The 19502-nt window shown below is 44.1% G+C and overlaps 1 protein-coding gene across 1 annotated transcript in view; it reads left to right on the top strand.

The window, feature by feature from the left end:
• The first annotated feature begins 6895 nt into the window (after positions 1–6895).
• The window catches only part of EGFLAM (EGF like, fibronectin type III and laminin G domains), an 81618-nt gene continuing 69011 nt past the window's right edge, over positions 6896–19502 (top strand). The window contains exon 1 of the mRNA XM_075136611.1: positions 6896–7143. Coding sequence (XP_074992712.1) covers positions 7023–7143 — 121 coding nt within the window. The 5' untranslated portion in view covers positions 6896–7022. The remainder of the gene's footprint in view (positions 7144–19502) is intronic.

Below are 19502 nucleotides of genomic sequence, written 5' to 3'. Positions count from 1 at the left end.
AGTAGGAACACAATGGTTGCAGCTACATGTAGCCCCAGGCAGAGAAGTGCTATAAATTATGCCTAAACCCCTCAACACTCACCTAACAAATGCAAAGTCCACTAAAGTCACTAAAAGTCTTTCTCTTGACTTTACCAGCTTTGGATCAAACCCAGTAAGACAATTGCATTAATAATTTGCAGAACTGTGTGCTCCAAGTTACAAACAATGTACCTTATTCATATTAGATCAATAATAACAAATGCTAAGTCAGATAAGGGAAAAACTCACAAATTACAAGCTGAATATATGTTTTTAAACACCCCCCCACCTTCCCATCCTTTGATACAATATGCAGATATCATTCCCTTCGTCTATGGACCACCCCTGTAAAATGTCTGTAAAATGTCCACAAATGTCCACAAAATGCCCATTGAGTTTATTTACTCCATGACTTTGGGCTCCATCTGTTATGGTGGTCACTGAGGACAGGAGAGGTGGTGTGTTGCGTGGAGTTATTGGGCACCAAAGCCCGCTCAGGTCGGGTCACTGCTGCACTTGCACTGCTTCTTGTAAGGCTTCTCCTCCACTGGTTTGGGTGGTTCGTGCTACAGTAATTCCTATAACATGCAACTCCAGTCATGCGTTACAACAATTTAAAGGTATTTCCATTACAATCTCCACCTTTGGTCCCTTTGGGCCACATTATAGGGTTTAACATTGCAATGAACTCCTCCCCTTGCCCCTGCTCTGGCTTGGACTTACCCACAGACTGCAGTCCCTTAGGGGTGTACCTGCTCCAAGTGGAGCCTTACCTATGAGCTACAGCTCTCCAGGGGTATACCTGCTGCGGCATAGACTTAGCCACAGCCACAGTCGCTTTGAGGTGCAGCTGTTCCAGCGTGGCCTTCTCCATGGGCCACAATGGCTTCAGAGATACACCTGCTTGAGTGTGGCCTTAACCACAGCCACAGTCCCTTCAAAAGTAAACCCGCTCCAACACGGCCTTACCCAAGGATAAGTCCACACTGGAGAAGGTACATTTCGAAGCATCTGTGGCTGTGGGTAAGTCCATGCTGCAGCAGGTACACCTTGAAGCATCAGCAGCTGTGCATGAGGTCATGCTGGAGCACCTCAAAGCGTGTAGCCATGGATAAGCCCACAACAGAGCAGGTACACTCCTGGAGGGATTGCAGCCATGGGTAAGGCCATGAAATACAGTAGGAAGCAGGGAGATTAGAGGACAAAACTGACAACATAAAGAAAGAAGACTGTGAAGACTCTCATCTGATGCAGATGAGGTCAGCAGAGGCACTTCTTTGTAGCACAGTCATCGCTTGCAGATGGCTGCTCACGTGTATTTCTGGCTATGCCACAGCCAATCCATATGAGAGGCAATGGAGGATAGAAAGACTCTGAGTCCTTGGAAAGTATAATGGGCTTAAACTGTCAGTCTGGTGAATAAATATATGGCAAATATTCATTGATGTGACAAGACAGAAAAATGATGCTGCTTTGTTTGGTTTTGTATTTTCAGCATTTAATATGTGTAAATGTGTAGTATGTCTCTGATGTATAGTTGTTTCTATATTAAAATATAAGTAAATGGCAGGCAGAGTTTTGTTTGGTTTTTTGCCCCAAATGAATTAAATCTAGGCTCCATAGACTGTCTGATGGAAAACAGAGACAGGACAAGAGCCTTGAATGCTCAGTTCAGACCCAGATCTAAAATAAGTAGATGGTGTCAGAAGATAAGAACCTATTAGGATAAACTCATTCCTTCACCATTTCAAGGTAGTTTAAATTTTCATTAACCTTTATGTGTTTCCTAATATCCTAAAGAAGAAACCCTACCAACTCTGCAGGGAAACTAGAGTTTCCATGACCTTTGCTCCTTGAGTTTGTTGGGCAGCCTGAACTTCCTTCCTGACCTGTTCAGATGTATGCTGGCCGTAGGGCCACTTTTTCATGCGGATAAAGCTGCCCTAAGTATATGTTGTAGACTTCTCTGGTGCCCTAGGCACCAAAATGCTCTTAAATACTCTCAATTACCATCCTCTGTGCAATCAGAAACAGGTCTATCCAAGACACTCAGTTAAGGGAAAGAGAGTATGTAGAAGTTATGAGTTTAGATGGCATATTGTAATATGCACTCTATGCACATTTATGACATTTTGTAAGTGATAAATGAAATAATAAATCTAAACAGCCATTATATTGCAAGGTAATTAATTATTTGGTTTTTTACCAGTTAGACAATTATTTATTATAATGATTAGTAGAAGCAACAAATATATACACTCATGAAACATTACTAATTAAATTATAATAAGATACAAGTTACTGTGATTTGTTTGTTATTGCTATAAAACTAAACATGACCTGCTAAAATAAAGTTTGCTCGTTTTAAGTGACATTTACATTTAGGAGGTTTGTACTTAAAAACTTGTAAGTAATGGTCCTTCTGTTTTCCATAAATTTATGAAGTTACTAAAGTCAATAAAAAGATCCTCACTTCTGTATAATTCTATATGGTGCATATATAGATTGGTATAACTCATAGTCAGTATCTCACTTTGGAATTAATATCAGGACGGTAAAATAGGTAGAATGACCTTGGCATTCTAAGAGGACCTTAAAAGGTCAAGATTTTATACACTTCTTTCAAGAGGAACCTACGAAAAATTCCTGACAAAAATCTATAGTGGATTATGGATGAATTAACACAATGCCACATATTCAGAATTCCTCTTTTAAAAAGCTGCAGATTATTAAGGAAAAAAAGAGGGAGAACAACAAAATTTTGAGGCTCTAGTTAAAGAGAAAAATCCATTCTTCATAATTACGAAAATGTACACATTTCTAATTTCCTAAATTGAGCCCTACACTGTTATCATAAAAAGAACGATAAAGGCGTAAAAGATCTCATTTCATCATAGATGCCTCCATTTTTATACTTCTACCTCAAAAGACTTCTTCACTGGTTTTCTTTTAAACTTATTCTGGCCTAAATGTGTCCACATATGGAGCTACTCTGGAAAATGCTATAAATTTACATGCTCCTTTTATCCCAAATATCTTTCATGTGAAGACAAGCCCCAAGGCAAAGATGTGGCTTTTTTCCCCCCATGAATCACAGTGGAAAAGCCTGCTAACCCCACTGGCCAGACTCCTACGCTCTCCAGTCTCTCCGTCTGCTCACTCAACTGCCCACAGAGAAAGGCTTCCTCACTTTTACCAAATAGTTTTGGGGTAAACATCCTGCTTTAGCGCCTTCCACAGCAAACTGCTTCCTCGGTGATTTATTGTAAAGTCAAAGGTGTTGAAAATAATTGTAGGGATCTATTTTCTACTATGAATGTATAACAGTCTAAATTATCTGCTAAAAACACTTTGTTTCATCATGAGACTTGATGTGCCAACTATGAAATTTAACCAAAAAATGAAGTCATGTTACACTGGACCTACAAAACCTAAAAGGAAGGCTATGGCCACATTTGAACATTTGGTGCTTTACGTTCATATCTATTTTTATATTTTCAAAGAAAAGGGGTGGCTCTTGATTTCAGCACTTGAAATCACATGTGACGTACCAGTGTAATACAGTTGCAAGCTGTACCGAGTCAACCCTTCAGGATGTAGCTCTTTCAGAGGGGTCTGGGTACACAGGAGTATGAGACCTACCTGACCAGGACATCATTCCTTGCATTCCTATACCTGTATGCACAGAGAGGGGCCATGCGTTGCCACTTAAAGAAGAGATATGAGGGAAAAAGTCTGTGGTCTGTGTTGTATCCCTTTGCTTCCCGGAGTAAGAAACTATGTGGACTGAAGCCCCATGGCTACAGCATGGGAGAAAGGATGGAATATTTGACCCGGACACAGGCCTAGTATATCCAAATTCATGTGCTGGCTTAGCATCTACACCGGCGGAGTACGTTCAGCAGATAATGATGGAAAACTTCCTCCACCACCACTGGACTCCTGGGCTTATGGACTTCCGAAAGATTGTGTCTCAATCCTTATCAACAACTATATACAACCACTGGTGAACCAGGCACACGATGCATAGTTTACAGATCTACGTACTCTCGATGGCAAAAAAATCTCATCACTGGCATAGAGATGGCTTCGAGGCTGGATCCAATCACCCATCCCTGATTAAAACTGAACCCAGACAAAACAAGTTTCAGGTGAGGACAAGGAGAACCAAGTGGATGAATACGCAGCCATGGTGTGTCATTAGTAACAACTATGCTCCCCTGGCACAGCAGAGTCCTCCACGATAAAGGTAATTTTTCATCTGTAAGAGGATGATGTATCTCAGAAGCTGGTCTGAGACTGGCAAATGAATCCCTCCCAAAACTCAGCACTGTCAGAAGTACATGGTACACTTCACTCATCTTGCCTTTTCCCAGACTAATGAACAGCAAGGCGTACATTTATCTTTTAACCCTAATTCTAAGTTTTAATTCTAGATACTCTACTAAAATGCTTCACCCTCTGGAGAGAGGTTGCAATAACAAATGTGTGCCAAGCATTATTCATGTTTATCAGTATGCTACTGGAAGACAACCAGGGACTATGCCAATGAGGAGAGTGTAAAAACCTCACCAGTGAGAAAGCCACTGGGATTCGTTCTGATATTTAGAGGGAATTCAATGGTCTTGTGGTGGGTTGCCTTTGTTGGTAAGGTTTTCAAGACAAGCACCTCTCCATATCCCAAAAGCAAATATCCCACTGCATCCTAGCAGAAGGCAAGTTTCCAGCTTGCATGGCTGCAGAGATAATCTTCCAAAACTGTAATTAAAATTACACAATCTGTCTGAATCTTACAACTGCCTGAAACTCAGCGGTATGAACTTTTGGGATCCAATCAATTTGGCCTCAATATGTCCAAGTACTACATAATCAGATTACTTTTGGTACATAGGCGTATGTGAGAGAGAAGACAGACTACAGTGGCCAATATGAGCGCTGCCAGAAAAGAAAGTCAGAGGAAAGAAGACATGGAGATAGAGGAGTGAAAGAAGGAAGGAAGGAGATCAAGGAAGAAGAAAAGCAGAAGTAGTAATGTATTTGATGACAGTACACTGTACAAATAACAATTGCTTGGACCATATATAAAGGACAGACTTAGCTTTTCTCCACCCCTGGCCGTGATCTTTCTGCCATCTTGTACCGATGAGTGAGCAGTCCCATGTGACTTGTGGGCAAATGTGGAGTCCAGAGTTCATTCTCTGCCTTGTGAACTGCGGTCTCACAATGCACTGCATTCCCTGACCCCACCGGGAATTCCTTCGGCTCTGCAAAGGCAGATTGATAAGGGTGTGAGAGAGACACCACTGGCATCTCAAAAACGCTAACAGAACTACTCCTCGTCTCTAATTCCTGCAGCCTCGAGCATGCTTTCCTGGTGGGGATCACTCCAAAACTTGCATGCTGCCCTTTCTAAGGGGACCAGGTTTCTGTCTGTCTTGCCTTGTTCCTGAGGGATGCAAGGGCTGTCCTCTCCACCATCTCCTGTGAGGACTTTGATTTCCCCCTCCAACTTCTTCCTGAGGTACTTGCAGTGCTTCTATAGGATATGGGCTCCAACTCCCTTCCTCTGATCTTCTGTCCAAAAGGACTTCATCACCATTTCCTTGTACCCCGAAAGGGTACAGCTTTCCATATTTTCCTGTCTTAGCATTGTTCCTGCAGACAGACAGCTTTTCTTCTGATCTCCTGGTTTTTTCCCACGTCATAAAATTACAGCCTGGAACTCATTGAACAGAGTATCAGTGATACGAATTTAATAAAATTCAAAAAGGGACTGTATAAACATACATAATTTATATGGACATCAAACACACTAAAAGTTATCAAAGTGAACAGCAAAACAAACAAATTAAGCACATTTCCAAAACAAAGCCCACACAAACCCTCACGACATAACAACGCTGATGTTTCAGGGTTTAAACTGATCTCTAACTAACTGAGATTAGGATGAGACCTAAAGCAGGGGGCAGATAATCCCACATCTGCCTAATACGAAGTTTCTTGTACCTTCCTCTGTCTGTTAAATTTCCAAGATGGGATACTGGACCAAACAGATTTGGTCTTTCGTCCCACCAACACTATACTGCTCTGAAGGGATACTTTGGGCTCCTTCTTGCTTGTCTCTTCCTGTTTTTTTGTGGGCTCCTCAAATTCCACGGCTTCCCCTTGCCTTCCTCCCCCAGCCCTTCCCATCCCCTCTAATCTCCAGAGGGGTTTCTATATTAGTCTGAGTGGCTGGATAGATCTCAGCCTCCATCTGGGGGGATTAAATTTAATTTATCCTCTTAACTCAGCAACAACTTCCTCACCGAACCCTCTCCCTAGCTTCACCTTCGCCCCAGCACTTGGCTATCACTTCAGCCCCATCCCTCCAAGGGAAACCAGGGAAAAAAGGAAGAAACCCTGAATCCAAGTGTCAATGCCCCCTGGGGAGAGGAGCAGCCGAGTTGGGGTCCCGCAGGCCGGGAGGGAGCCGAGGACATCGCCTTGCGCAAGGGGAGGGGAGGGATGGCAGGCTGTCCCCACTGAGGAAGGGGTGACACACCGCCCCACAGTGCCCGGGGGAGTCCCGACTGCCCACACCGCGGGCGGGGCCGGCCTGCCGAGGGGGCACCGGCGGCGCGGGGGTCACCCGGCAGGGGACGCCCGGCCCCTCCAGCGGGGCCGGGCCGGGGCCGGGGCTGCCGGGCGGCGGCGGCGCCCCGCGGGGGAGGTGCCGAGCCGTGCCCAGCGCCGCCGCAGCCGCCCCACGGGCGGCGGTAATCCCATCGAAGGGCCGGACCCAGCCTCCTCCCCCCTTCCCTTCCCTTCCCTTCCTTCCCGTCCTTCCCTCCCCGTCCCTGCCCGGCGCGGGTACAAGCCCCGCCGCTCTGCTCCGCGCCGGCCCCAGCCCCGCTCCCCGCCCGGCTGCCGCCCAGAGGGGACGCGCGGCGGCGGCGGCGCCCCTCGCCCGCGGCCACCGGCCCCCACCTCCCCCGCTCGGGCGGGGCAACGCGGCGCACATGGAGGTGCCGGGCGGCTGCCACCGCCGCTGCCGCCGCCGCTGCCTCGCCTCGCTGCTGCTCCTGGCGTCGTGCATCGGGTGCGCGGCGGCGCCGCGGAGGAGCATCCCCCGCCGGCAAGGTAGGGCGGGCGGCGGTGCCGGGGTGGGGAGATGCCCCTTCAGCGCCGCGCCTGCACCCAGCGAAGTTTCGCGTCCCTTTAAAACTGGCGTTGCCGGCGGCCGGGGCGGGGGGGACGCCAGCGGGGGCCGGGCGGGAGTTGCGGGGCCGGGCGGCGGTGGCGGGGCAGTGCCCGCCGCCCTGCCCCTCGGGCGGCGGCGGGGGCGTGGGGTCGGGTCGCGGCGCTGCCGTGTGAAATGAACCTGTCCGTGAGCTCCGGGCGCACCGACCCCGCGGCCGGGGTGCCTGGCGGGGCGGGCGACGCTCCCCGCCCTTCCCTGCAAGCCCCTGCTGTGTCCTCCCACCCGCGGGTGGGAGAGGATGCCCAGGCAGTGGCAGGGAACGTACCACTGGAAGCGGTGAAATTGCAGAACCAGCGTACGATCCATTTTCTCTGGCATGTTACACCCAATGCCGGTGGGTTCACTCAGGTTACAGACCAGGACCCGACTGCTGCTACTGCAAGGAATTGGCGAAAATTGTATCCGTTTTTCCCTGGAGCCCGTCACCTGTGGTGCTGCGTGAGCGGAGTTCGGAGCCAGCTGAACCTCTGTGCCAGTCAGAGGTTTCCTGTCGGCAAGGCTGTGCTTTGGCTGTGACATTTATGTGTGTGGTAGCAAATAACTTAAGACACAGAGTAGTAAATGTGAAATAAAAGTGGCTAGGGAAGCAGTAATTTCATCAAAAAATGTAGTCATTCTGTACCAAGCATGATGTGGGCTGCTTCAAGGTCCGGCTTCTGGCTGAGCGTTACCTGTGAACTGCGGGAGAGTTCCCACGGCTATCGCGGGGTTTTGCACGTTGATCGAGGTGGTGGAACATGGTCCTTACTGGTTGAAAGTTAAAAACCGGGACTCTGAGTAGCTTTTACAGTCCCTGCAGCCTGCAGCGTATGAAACAGTAAGGTAAAATGTAAACAATGAGATGGGACACAGTGCATGCTGAAGTTTGACATTCTGCATACTTAAAAAATTGTTGTGCCTACAGAAAATATTGACAACCAGGACAGTTTCAAACACTGAGACTATCCCGGAGTCTGAGGCCAACACTGATTTTTATCACTAACTTCACTGGTGTCAGATCAATGGAAAATATAACAAGTTTAGTAAATTCTGCCTCAGCTCACAAAGTGTTTGCAGGATCAGACCCTTTTTGTATATATTCTGCACTGTTAAAAAATTTGTATTGCTGTTTTTTAGAATCAGGATTGTGCATTGCCTTGCTCTTGCAAGAAAAAAAAATGCCTGTACAGTTGGAAACTTAATACTTAAATACAGCCTGAGCTTAAAGCCCTTACTGGACAGATGGCTAATTTTACTGGTCTGACCTTGTCTCTTAGGGATCTAGTCCCATGATCCTTGGTTATCATAATAGCTACCATTAAGTACTTGAGGAAATCAGATAGACAGTAGTTGTGAATGAGATGCCTTAAAATACTAGATATGTGAAGCTGGGTATGGAAATGTGTAAATATCTTTAAAGATTCCTCTACTGTACTGGCATACTTGTTTCCCCTAATCACGGCAAAATGAAAGACGTAGTGGAAATGTATTCCTATGCATTGAATTAAAACAGTTTAAAACTTGCAAACAAATTATTTGTAGTACCGTGGAGGAGATGAATTAATTTGATAACATTGTGTGTATATTAGTTTTGTTAGCTACACATTTTATGTTAGTTTTTTTATAACTTGTGTTATTTCAAGTTCACTGACTGATCCAGTCGTTCCTTTTCTGCTTTTTTTTGCTGTATAAGAAGTAGCCAGTTTTATATGGGAACAATTTTTTCAAAATCTGTGCAAACATTTGAAAATCCACTTGCAGCAAGATTTGAAGAGGGAAATCCCCCAGACAGTTTCTGTGCAGCAGCCCATATGATTTAAATCCCATCTGCATTCTGCCAAGGGCTATTGGGATTGCAGGCTTCCAAGAATCCCGTGGCTGGGTCCCTAATGTGAAATGTTGCTGTCAAAACACTGAGAACAGGTAGAGTTCCAGGTAGCTCACATCTCTGCCTTGCTCTGCAGCATATCACATGCTGGGCGGTTAAGAGTGAAGGAGAACTTGCACTTCCAAAAGTAGTGGGTGAAGAAGAGATGAGGTAGTGAAAAGTTCCTTAAGATTTTTTTTTCTTTCACTTTGCCTTTTTAATAGCAATAGAAGGTACAGGAATTCTAACTGAGGTGAAAGCAAAAGGTTGTATTGAGAGAGAAGTGATAAAACCAGTTCATCTTCAATAACAGGAGCTAACTGGGAGGTCCTGTGGGTCAAAAGAAAAAGAGATGGTTAAATTTTTCCAAGTTTTTCATTCAGGGCTCACCTTAGAAGGATCAATTTTGTAATCCCAAGAAAGCAGCAGAGTGAGAAATCTGTCTGTGAAGTTAAAAACAAAGTGTATAGTAAAATGGCCACAAATGCAACTTCTTAAATTAAACTTCAGGGAAAAAAGCTGTTGTGCTCAAATTCAAAACATCCTGACGACTGCTAAACTCATTTGAACGTTTATTTACAGTTACATGATACATTTGCTGGAGACAAGGAAATGAGATGACAGACACTTTGGGAAGGGCTTAAAGCAAATCCTAAGACACCGTGTGGTGAATAGCGTAGTTGGGAACAGATTAGGCTGGGGTTCTCTAAATCTTGTACTCCCAGAAGTTGGCTCTTGTGCTGCTGCTTTCACATTGTTTTCTTGCTTTTGCCTTCTGCAAAGACAGATTTTCGCCACTTCTGTTTCAAGTTTCAGTCAACTGGTTGAAGGCTGGAAAGCCTAAACTTACCCCACAATGTGTAAAACTACTACTAATATAAACACAATAATATTGAATTTTAATGGTTCTATGATTTTAGAGCATTATAGGGGAAAGAGCCAACCATTTAACTGATTTCCCATGGATGTTCATGGCATGAACTTGTTGCACTACACTGCATTGTTACTTTTTTAGTATCAGCATGTAAAGTTCCAATGACCTGTAAAATATTAAAAGTGTTGAGTTGGTCTGTATGGAGAAAATAAAATACTCATATCTGATGCTTAGGAATCCTTTTTTTTTTTTAAAAAAATATTGTGCTTGCCAACTAATATAGACAAAAGAATTGGGCTTATATTGTATCCATTTCACAGATGTCCATAACAGTAGACATCACTGGCTTTGTCTGTTAATGCTGGAGAAATCAGACTGGTTGAAGTCTGAAGACTTTATAAGAGCGTAGCACTCAATATCAGGGCCAGATTTTCAAAAGAGCCCAGCTCCCTGGTCAGCACTACAGTAAATGACTTTTTTTCCAAAGACCTTGGCACTGCAATATTTGAATTCTTTAGAAAATCTGGCTATAATAAGAGCTGCTAGATATGGAACATTTTTGAAAGTCTACCCCTATTTAGGTATCAAAATAGGTCAAACTATGTTGAAAATCAGGTCTATAGATAGGGAAAATGTTGCAGTCTTTGGGAAGGAAGGTGCTTATTTGAATTTTTTAAATATTACCATTTTTTTTGAAAAACAATAGAATAAATTGTAATTCACTGCCGTAATAAATTCTGCACGTAAAGCGTGCAAGGACGAGGTTGATCTGCTGCTGAATGTGAAGTGTCTGAGGAAAGGAATGAGTCCGAAGCTGAATGATTCCTAACACAAGGGGCTGGCAGAGACGGTGTGTATCTGTGAGCTAAAACTAATAAAGATGTGAATAATTTATTTGGGGGAAGATTAATATAATTCTTTTATTGTTTCAGACATAGGCCAAAATGTGGGCGATCAGACTGCACTGTTTGATGTCTTAACACCAATAAAATCAACCAAGCACTAATTATATATATGTGTGTTGTTTATCGCATTTGGGTGTAAGTTGTGTCACAATGTTGTGTGACATTTTCATTTTGATTGGACTTGCTCTCGTACCGTTGGTGCCCATCTCCTGGTAAATACTGCTAGCGCTGATCAATCCCATCACCACCTCGTGCAGATACGAGCATTTCCCTAATACCCTCCGGGACAGCAATGGGAATGCACTAAATTATTTCACTTGAGCATGTTACTGCTAATCACTCATTTTGAAATATGTTTTCTCATTTTAATTAGTCTTATTCACAGCAAAACTTATTCTGTCCTTTCCATCCTGAAACTGGTATCTTCCTCTGTAAAACGAAACTTTTGGTAAATGTTTTTCTTGGGCACCATTTTGGCAATGCCCCCTCTAAAACTACTATACGGACTTCCACCAGTGTTCAGGAAGGTAAAATTAGCCAAAAAATTTTTAAACATTGGTGGAATTATACCTATACCAGACATCGGGTTTCCCAGAGATGCTTTGGAGAAGGGGGGTTGTTTTGGAGTTAAGGCACTAGAGTGAGCCTTGGGAAATCTTTTCTGTCCTGAGGCTGTCACAGACTTGCTTTGAGGGTTTGCCAGTCCTTCCCAGGCCAGGTTTTCAGTTTTCAAAATGGAGTTAGAGTGGTTTTGTGCTTTTGTCCTTTTCCAACCATTAGACAATAATAGGACTTCTGTAGGGTGCTCAGCACAGCTGTACCCCAATTGTAGTCAAGGCTGCTAGGCATTACCTTACTAATAATACGTAGGTGACTGCCTCCATATCTTCCAGCATGCCTTGCGGAAAAAAACACCTTCATTTTCTCTGGCAGGTACACAGTGACACTGGACTAGACCGGGCACAGCACTGTGTACTGTGTACAGCTCATTGGGAGTGAGCACATCCGACGATCAGATTCACCTTTTTAAACTTAATGGCAGGGATTCTGAGTGTCAGTCACCCGAAAGACATCCTGAGGAGCAGGAGATACCGTGTTGTCTTAAAAAGGAAAATTTCAGTGGATGAGTTCTCTTCAGTGCCCCACAAACTCATCAATTACTTGGGAGTTTCCCATTCCTCAGATCATGCTTATATTGGGACTCAACCTGATTCTGCTTATATCCCTTTAATGTGGTCTTACTGAAAATAAAAATAAAAAAAAAATAGGTGACTAACATTGTTGCTTCATGATGGAGACTCAAAACAGGACTGATAGGACTTTTGCACAGCTTTTCCACCACAATGAAGTGAAACACTAAAATAAATGGTTATAGAAAGTTTTTCTCATATTAAAAAGTTATTAAAATATATCAAAGATGCCTGTAATCTGAGTAAACTACCATGAAGAGGTCTTTGCAGACTTTATTTGGTGCCATATTTATCGGTGAATGTGCCACAATGGTCTATGATCATGTAATAAAAGACTTTCTAAACCACAAGCACACAGGAGGCTATGTTAGCTATGTGATCTTGAATAAAATTTCCTAATGGTTTTCTGTGCAAACAAATGATCTATCTAAAAAAACCCACAAACCAAACAAAACCCAAAACCTGTTCTTCATAATTAATTCCAACTGAAAGGAAATACTTTTGGGTAAGAATAGGCAAGATTTGATTTCCTTTTATTTTTTATTTTTAGTGAAGATACTTACACATGAAAACCAAATTAGTTATTTCATATAACGTGAGCATCCAAACCACAGCAAAAGATGAACATTAGTTTTTTAGACTTCTCAGAGTCGCTGAGAACAAGCACAGCCGAATTAATCTTTGAAAGTAACTGCTTCAGGAGGGCATAAGCCACTGGAAAATTGGAGGCTTAGGAGGAAAGTTCCATCACAACCAGGTAACTAATTCAAACCTAGGTAATGATACGGTGTGTGATGATCCATAAAGCTCTCCAGGTGAGTGGTGTATAGTGTGAAATACACCAAGTTCACACCAGTTCTTCTGCCGAATGCAGTGTAACTACACCCAGGACTAAGGACTACTCATAAGAAAAGCTCCTGTCGTGGTTTACCCTGGCAGGCAGCCAAATACCACGCAGCCGCTCACTCACTCCCCCCACCCCCAGCGGGACGGGGAGAGAATCGGAAGGGTAAGAGTGAGAAAAACTCGTGGGTTGAGATAAAGACAGTTTAATAGAACAAAAAAAGGGAAAATAATAATGATAATGATAAAATATACAAAATGAGTGATGCACAATGCAATTGCTCACCACCAGCGCTGACCGATAACCAAGTAGCGATCGGTACTTCCTGGATCACGCCTACCATTCATATACTGAGCATGATGTCACATGGTATGGAATACCCCATTGGCCAGCTGGGCTGGCTGTCCTGATTATGTTCCCTCCCATCTCGTGTACCTAGCTCAGTCAGTAGGCACGGGAGCTGTCCTTGGACTAGGAGGGCACTTAGCAACAACTGAAAACATCAGTGTGTTATCAACATTCTCCTCATACTAAATCCAAAACACAGCACTAGGAAGAAATTTAACCCTATCCCAGCCGAAACCAGGACAGCTCCTCAGGATATTGGTCTCCAATGAAAGAGAAATTCACACAATATTGACCCAGGGAGCCTCTTATTCAAAAGGAAGAGGACGGTTATGGGGCTGTGGGAGAAACCCTTTCTTCTGTTAGTGACTTGCTGGCCATGTAATTGGATGGTCAAAATACACCAGCTTTGTTTTCTTAAAAGATCTTTCATTCAAGCATTGCCAAAATTTATCCTGGATAATTTTTAGACCTAGAAGAGGTAAACCATGTGCAGGTGCTAACATATTCTGCACCTGGCTTTCTCGGTGTATCACCAAGTGGTGATGGGGTGTCTTTCCATTTATATGTATTAACCTTATAGTTAATAAACACTTTTTAAATAACAGTGCAGATAGCAGTCATGTTAAGAGTAGTAGTTCTGAGTAGTTGTTCTGGGAAGGGGACACTGAGTGGCTCTGAGTTTCCCCATGTGCTGAGAGGAGAGTCAAACTGGTGTAACTCACACTGAAAGATCTCCAAGGCTGGAAGAATCCCAAGCCAAATTATTCTTCACACCTGTCTCGATTTTTAAAGTCATTTAAAATTGCTGGCACCTGTGAAAATGATGGTACAATCAAATATCAACACCTTTGTACATTTGGAACTTGCAATTTGAATCGTCTTTCTAAAATTAGGGGGAAATGAGCATCTTGTGAATGTTGAGCATGCTGCTTTCAAATCCAGAAATCATTCCGGTTCTTCTGATGTGTCAGAGGCGTTATTGCACATGTAAAGTTTTAAACCAAGACTGGCTTTGTGTTGCTGAGCTCAAAAATCTTCTGAAAAAATCCTAAGGGCAAAGATTATAGAGAATTTCACTCAAGTTAAATTCCTTCATGCATGAGAAATTTCAACTAGAAGATCATTTTAGGAAAAAACCATGAACAAAACCTGTCAAACTGCAAATGATGGAAAGTAACTGTCTAGGACCAGAACTTTTGTGGTTTATTTAGAGATAGCAGAAGCCAGAATTTGTTACTTGGAACAGAAATGTTTCAGCTCGGTTTCATATTCTGCTTTCTAGATAATCACAGGAGAAGACAACATGTTTTATAAAAATAAGCAAGCTTTTTATGAAGATGACTATTTACAGAGACGGTGGCATTGCAGCTGGTACTCCAGCCACTAACACAGAGGCCAACGTCTTGCATTTTTAGTTCCCGTTCCTGTTTCATGACGTTCCTGTTCCTACATGAACCTGTTGCATGTGGGTTGCTACTGTTTTCATCTTAATTGAACCGTCATAATGGCAGTGCTATGGTACGGGAAACTATACAATCAACTGCAGCTCTCTCCATGTATATGCTAATGGACGTCGTGGGCTGAGATGAGAGCATTTGAGCCATTTACCTCTGTGGAGTCGTAAGATGTAGTGATCATGGGGAGGATGGAAGAAGAAACCTGCAGAATATAAGGGGAAGAATGTCACTGCTGGAAGAAGGACTAGACAGCACCTAAAATGGGCAGAAAGGGGAAAAGAAAGAGCCGTTTAACCAGCCGATGCCAAGAGAAGGGCATGGCTTGCATGGTGAGGCAGCAATGGTAAGGGTTGGGGCCAAAGGGTTGGTCTCTGCAAGCTGCGGTGGAGCAGAGAACGCTTTAAGAGGATTAGGGAGTATTAGATCCTAACTTTGTGGACATCGTAACTGCACCTGGGTCATTTGCTGTTTGTTCCCTCACATATTTGATCTTTATTTATGCTGAGATAGATTTCCATGTCTCATTGTCTCTTGCAGCAAAGAAGGTTTCATCCCTCCCAGTCATTCTCCCAGCTTTCACATCCCACTGCTTATTACTGGCTCTTTGGATACACAGCTGTATCCAACACTACGTTAGTGCGGGGATTCAGGTTTAAAAAACACGTCTATTTCTGTCACTTAATAGAGACAAAGAATTTCCTTTGTGGTTTTTACTGATGCTGCTGGTGAACAGAGAGACTTGCTGGTTGCAGAAGATAGTGAAATTATCTCGTTTCTTATGGAGAGACTGAGTTGGAGAAGAATTTCCTGCTCCTTGAGAAGATGCCAGATTTCCTCCCTGACCTGGCCTTCAGCAGCCTTTAATAAAATCACAGTTGCAATTGAGCTGGTTTCTGCACGCCGGTTAGGATTGCTGTGGTGTGCCCTTGCAGCAAAGAGGCCAGCAGCATCCTGGGCTGCATCAGGAGGAGTGTTGCCAGCTGGTCAGGGGACGTGATCCTTCCTCTCTGCTGAGCACTGGTGAGGCACATCTGGAGGATTTGGTCCAATTCTGGGTTGCCCAGTACAAGAGAGACATGGGCATACTGGATGGAGTACAGCAAAGGGCCATAAAGATAATTAAAGGACCGGAGTATCTTGGGGACAAGGAGAGGCTGAGAGGAACAATTCAGCCTGGAGAGTAAAAGACTCGGGGGGATCTTATCAATGTATATAATTATCTGATGGGGGGAGTAATGAAGGTGGAGCCAGGCTTTTCTCAGTGCTGGTGTGACAGGACTGGAGGCAATGGGCACAAACTGAAACACAGGAAATTCCATTTAAACATAAGAAAAACTTTTTTACAGTGAGGGTGTAAGCACTTGCTGGGAGAGGTTGTGGAGTCTCCATTTAGAGATGGAGAGATATTTAAAACCCAACTGGTCAAAGTCTTGAGCAACCTGCTATAGTTGAGCCTGCTTTGAGCAGGGGTTTGGACTAGGTGATCTCCAGAGGTGCCTTCCGACCTCATCCTCTCTGTGATTTTCCAAAGTTTCACAAGTATCTCTGAAACTGCGTATTTCAGCTCTCACATCTAGTTTCCTTTGAGCTGTCCTCCATCCTGTCATGGCCTGAAAACACAAACTGCTCTACCTTCTAAAGAGAAAGCGTGTGTGTGCTTTAGTTGAGATCAATACAAAGATGTTTGGTGGGAGGTCACTACCCTTTGAGGTGGTGTAGCTGTATGAGGCCTGTGCCGAAACCTTGGGCATAACCAACCCGCACGTTTATTTGTGTGGTACTCTCTGGGGCATGACCAGGTCGTTTGTGTCCACCAACAATGAGCTTCAAAGCAATTACTCAGGACTTGTAGGATTGTGGGAACCCAAGATGCTGCATGTCCTGTCCTCACCCTGCACATTTGTTGCTTGTCACATGGTCAGCTTTGTCCTCTTTATACTTTAATCTTCTTGTGTGTGTGTAATAATATATGTATGATAGTCAGGTTTTTCTATCTGACCACTTTTCCAGAAAGCTCCCCTTGAATTTTGTTTCTTATACCAAGTAAGCTATTTCTTCAAGAGCTCAGTTTTGTACTGTGTATCAGCGAGAGAGAAATTTGTTGTAGATAAAGCAAAGAGATTAAGAGACATCAAGGAGAACATTTTTAAAGTAGCATGAACAACTTTGCCATGGTTTCCATTGAAGATAATAAGCTTTGGGTAATGAACACCTGGAAAATATACCCTTAAGTGATATTGATTGATGGGAAAAGAAATTTTCAAGTTATTTTTTGGTGTTTTTATAGCTCCTGCCTTTTTTATTTATATATATATATATTATATATATAATGAATCTATATTTTTTGATAATAAAGTCTTTGATATGTGGTTCTCTTATGTATTTTACCCATGTCATAAACTCTCAGAAAATGTAGCAGGCTGACTTTTATCCTTATTTTTATAATTTCATTTGAGAACAGTAATAGCCTGCTTAGTAGAGTTTATTTTCACCAACAATGTCTAAAACTCCGTTAGGAACTTTAAGCACTGTGTGATCAACTTTGTTAATGTTCTCCTGTTTCTGCTCCCAGTGCTGTTTGGAGTGCCATGTTTTCTGGAGCTCTTCCGACGTTTGTGCTTCCTAACACCTCAGATGCGTAACCGATGAGAGGAAAGAGAACAGCCTTTTGTTTTCTGGTGGGAGTGGGTTGAATTCTCTTACATGACACCCGAATTGGTGCAAAAGGGGAGGGAGAAGCCCTGGGGTAGGAAGGTGGAGGTAAATGCCTGGAGGGAGAGGGATGGAGGAGTGGGGAAGTGGCAGGGCAGGAGAAGGTGTGAGACCTTGCTCTTGCTGTTGGCAGTGAGCTGCTGCTTTTGCTCAGTGGTAGGATGAAACTGCACCTCTGGATGACGCAGTTTTTCCTGGGTGCAGAGTTTCCTCTGCGGCTCACCGGGTCTGTTTCACCCGGGCAGCATGTGCAAACCCGCTGGGGTGCCTGGCCGGGGAGCTGCTGCTGCTTGCTGCTGCCGCCCATCAGCTGAGTGGCATTTTAACTGATTGCTGTTCCCAGTGCAGTCCCAGTATAGAAAACCATGGAGGGAGATGGGGTCGTAGGGCATGCCAGGGGATGCGCTCGGCATGCTGTTGTTATCCAGCCCGTCCTACGGATTATTAAAGTCTATTGCACAGACATGCTAACATGCTGTTGCTTGTTTTCAGCTACTTTCTAATACTTATGTTAAACCTCCCAGGACCTTTTTTTAAAAGTTATTTGAAAACCAGTGAAGTAGCCGATGAGAAGGCAGGCAGTACCAGGGCAGGCAGGGCCCTGGCAGCAGGCAGGACAGATGCAGCTCGCTGGCCCCTGCACACATCCGCAGGGACAAGGCAGGTCCGAGACCAGCCAGGAAATCCCAAGCCAGGAAAAATGTTGAGTTTAGCATTCAAGCATCCTGTAGGCTGGAGCAGGGAGGAGTGAGCCTCAGTGCTTCCCCTTCTCCAGGAATGGGGACCTGGCTACCATCCTCCTCTGCCAGGCCAAGATGCTGCAGAGATGTCAGGAATTAGGGCAGCCGTGCACCAGCACTGGGGCTTCAGCAGCTGAAGCGCAAGCCTGGTTTTAGGGGTGCGAGCGCTAGATTTTGACTCAGGCTTCCAGGAATGCACCTGAGGTTGTGCAGGTGGAGTGTCTTGGTGGGGCTTTTTACAGGCATCTGCAGTACATTTATACTGGAAGTGGAAAGCGCTTCCATTAGGAGAAATATTTCACCAAGTTACCATCTCAAATGCAGGTACAGTGTATGCACTTCTGTTAGTCAGACTGGCCTCTGATCAGTATTTATTAAAAAGACAAGCCTGTAAGAGTTATCCGGAGATTGCCCTGTCTGTTCCTCTTGACAAAGGCAGGACAGGTATAAACTAGACCTTTGCTCAGAGATAACGGTGTCCCCTGCTTTTAATAACCTTCAGCACCAGGAATTCCCCGAAAGAGGTTCCAGTGTGTAAACATCCACAGCTAGAAGTCTTTTTCTATATCTAGCTCTCAAAAAAAATATTTAAAAAATCAGTTTCTGTTTTTCCTTCTCACACCTGGAAGTCACCATGCACTGTGTGCAGAGCTCCTTCATTCCTCTTCCTTGGGCTATAAATACCCTGATGACCGTCACCTCAGATGTACCTGGGGCAGGTAACAGGTGCTATATAGTGCATCAGAAAAACATCACGTGGGTTCAAGCCTGCTATTACTATAATGTTGAGGTTTTTTTTAATTGTGTTTATTACAGTATTTTTAAAGGACTAACCGGGATTGGGTTAGTCTCTCCAAAGGTTTGTGCACCACGGTCTGGGTCAAAAACCGTGATGCTTCCATAGGCCCATACTACCCACAGTCTCTGCACTGGTGCTCACTGTGGCAGCGTGCAGGTAATCCAGTGGATTTCCTCTTGTTGGGATCTAGTGCACTAGCTGTGGTAGGTGACTCGTTCAGAGCAACGACTGTCAAGATTTCTCCATTTTTTGATGATTTCGATGTTGATGTTGCTACTCAGGGTGCAGGACCAGGAGAGACTGGCTGAGATTTTCCAGTTTCAAGTCATCGTCCTTTGTGGTTGTTGCAGCTGGGAGATTCTTGGTCTCTTACATAGTGCTGCTGGGCAGTGGGAGCTGGAAGACGCTTCAAAGAGATTAAAAGATGGCACATTTTTTTAATTTAGTATTTCCTGACCTTTTTCGGTTTGTCATGCTGTCTTCATTCCACTGTGATGTTTGCATAACCTCATTCAGTCTGTAA

The sequence above is a fragment of the Calonectris borealis genome, chromosome Z (assembly GCF_964195595.1).
Source record: "Calonectris borealis chromosome Z, bCalBor7.hap1.2, whole genome shotgun sequence".
Lineage (NCBI taxonomy): Eukaryota > Metazoa > Chordata > Aves > Procellariiformes > Procellariidae > Calonectris > Calonectris borealis.
This window is presented reverse-complemented; position numbering and strand designations above follow the sequence as displayed.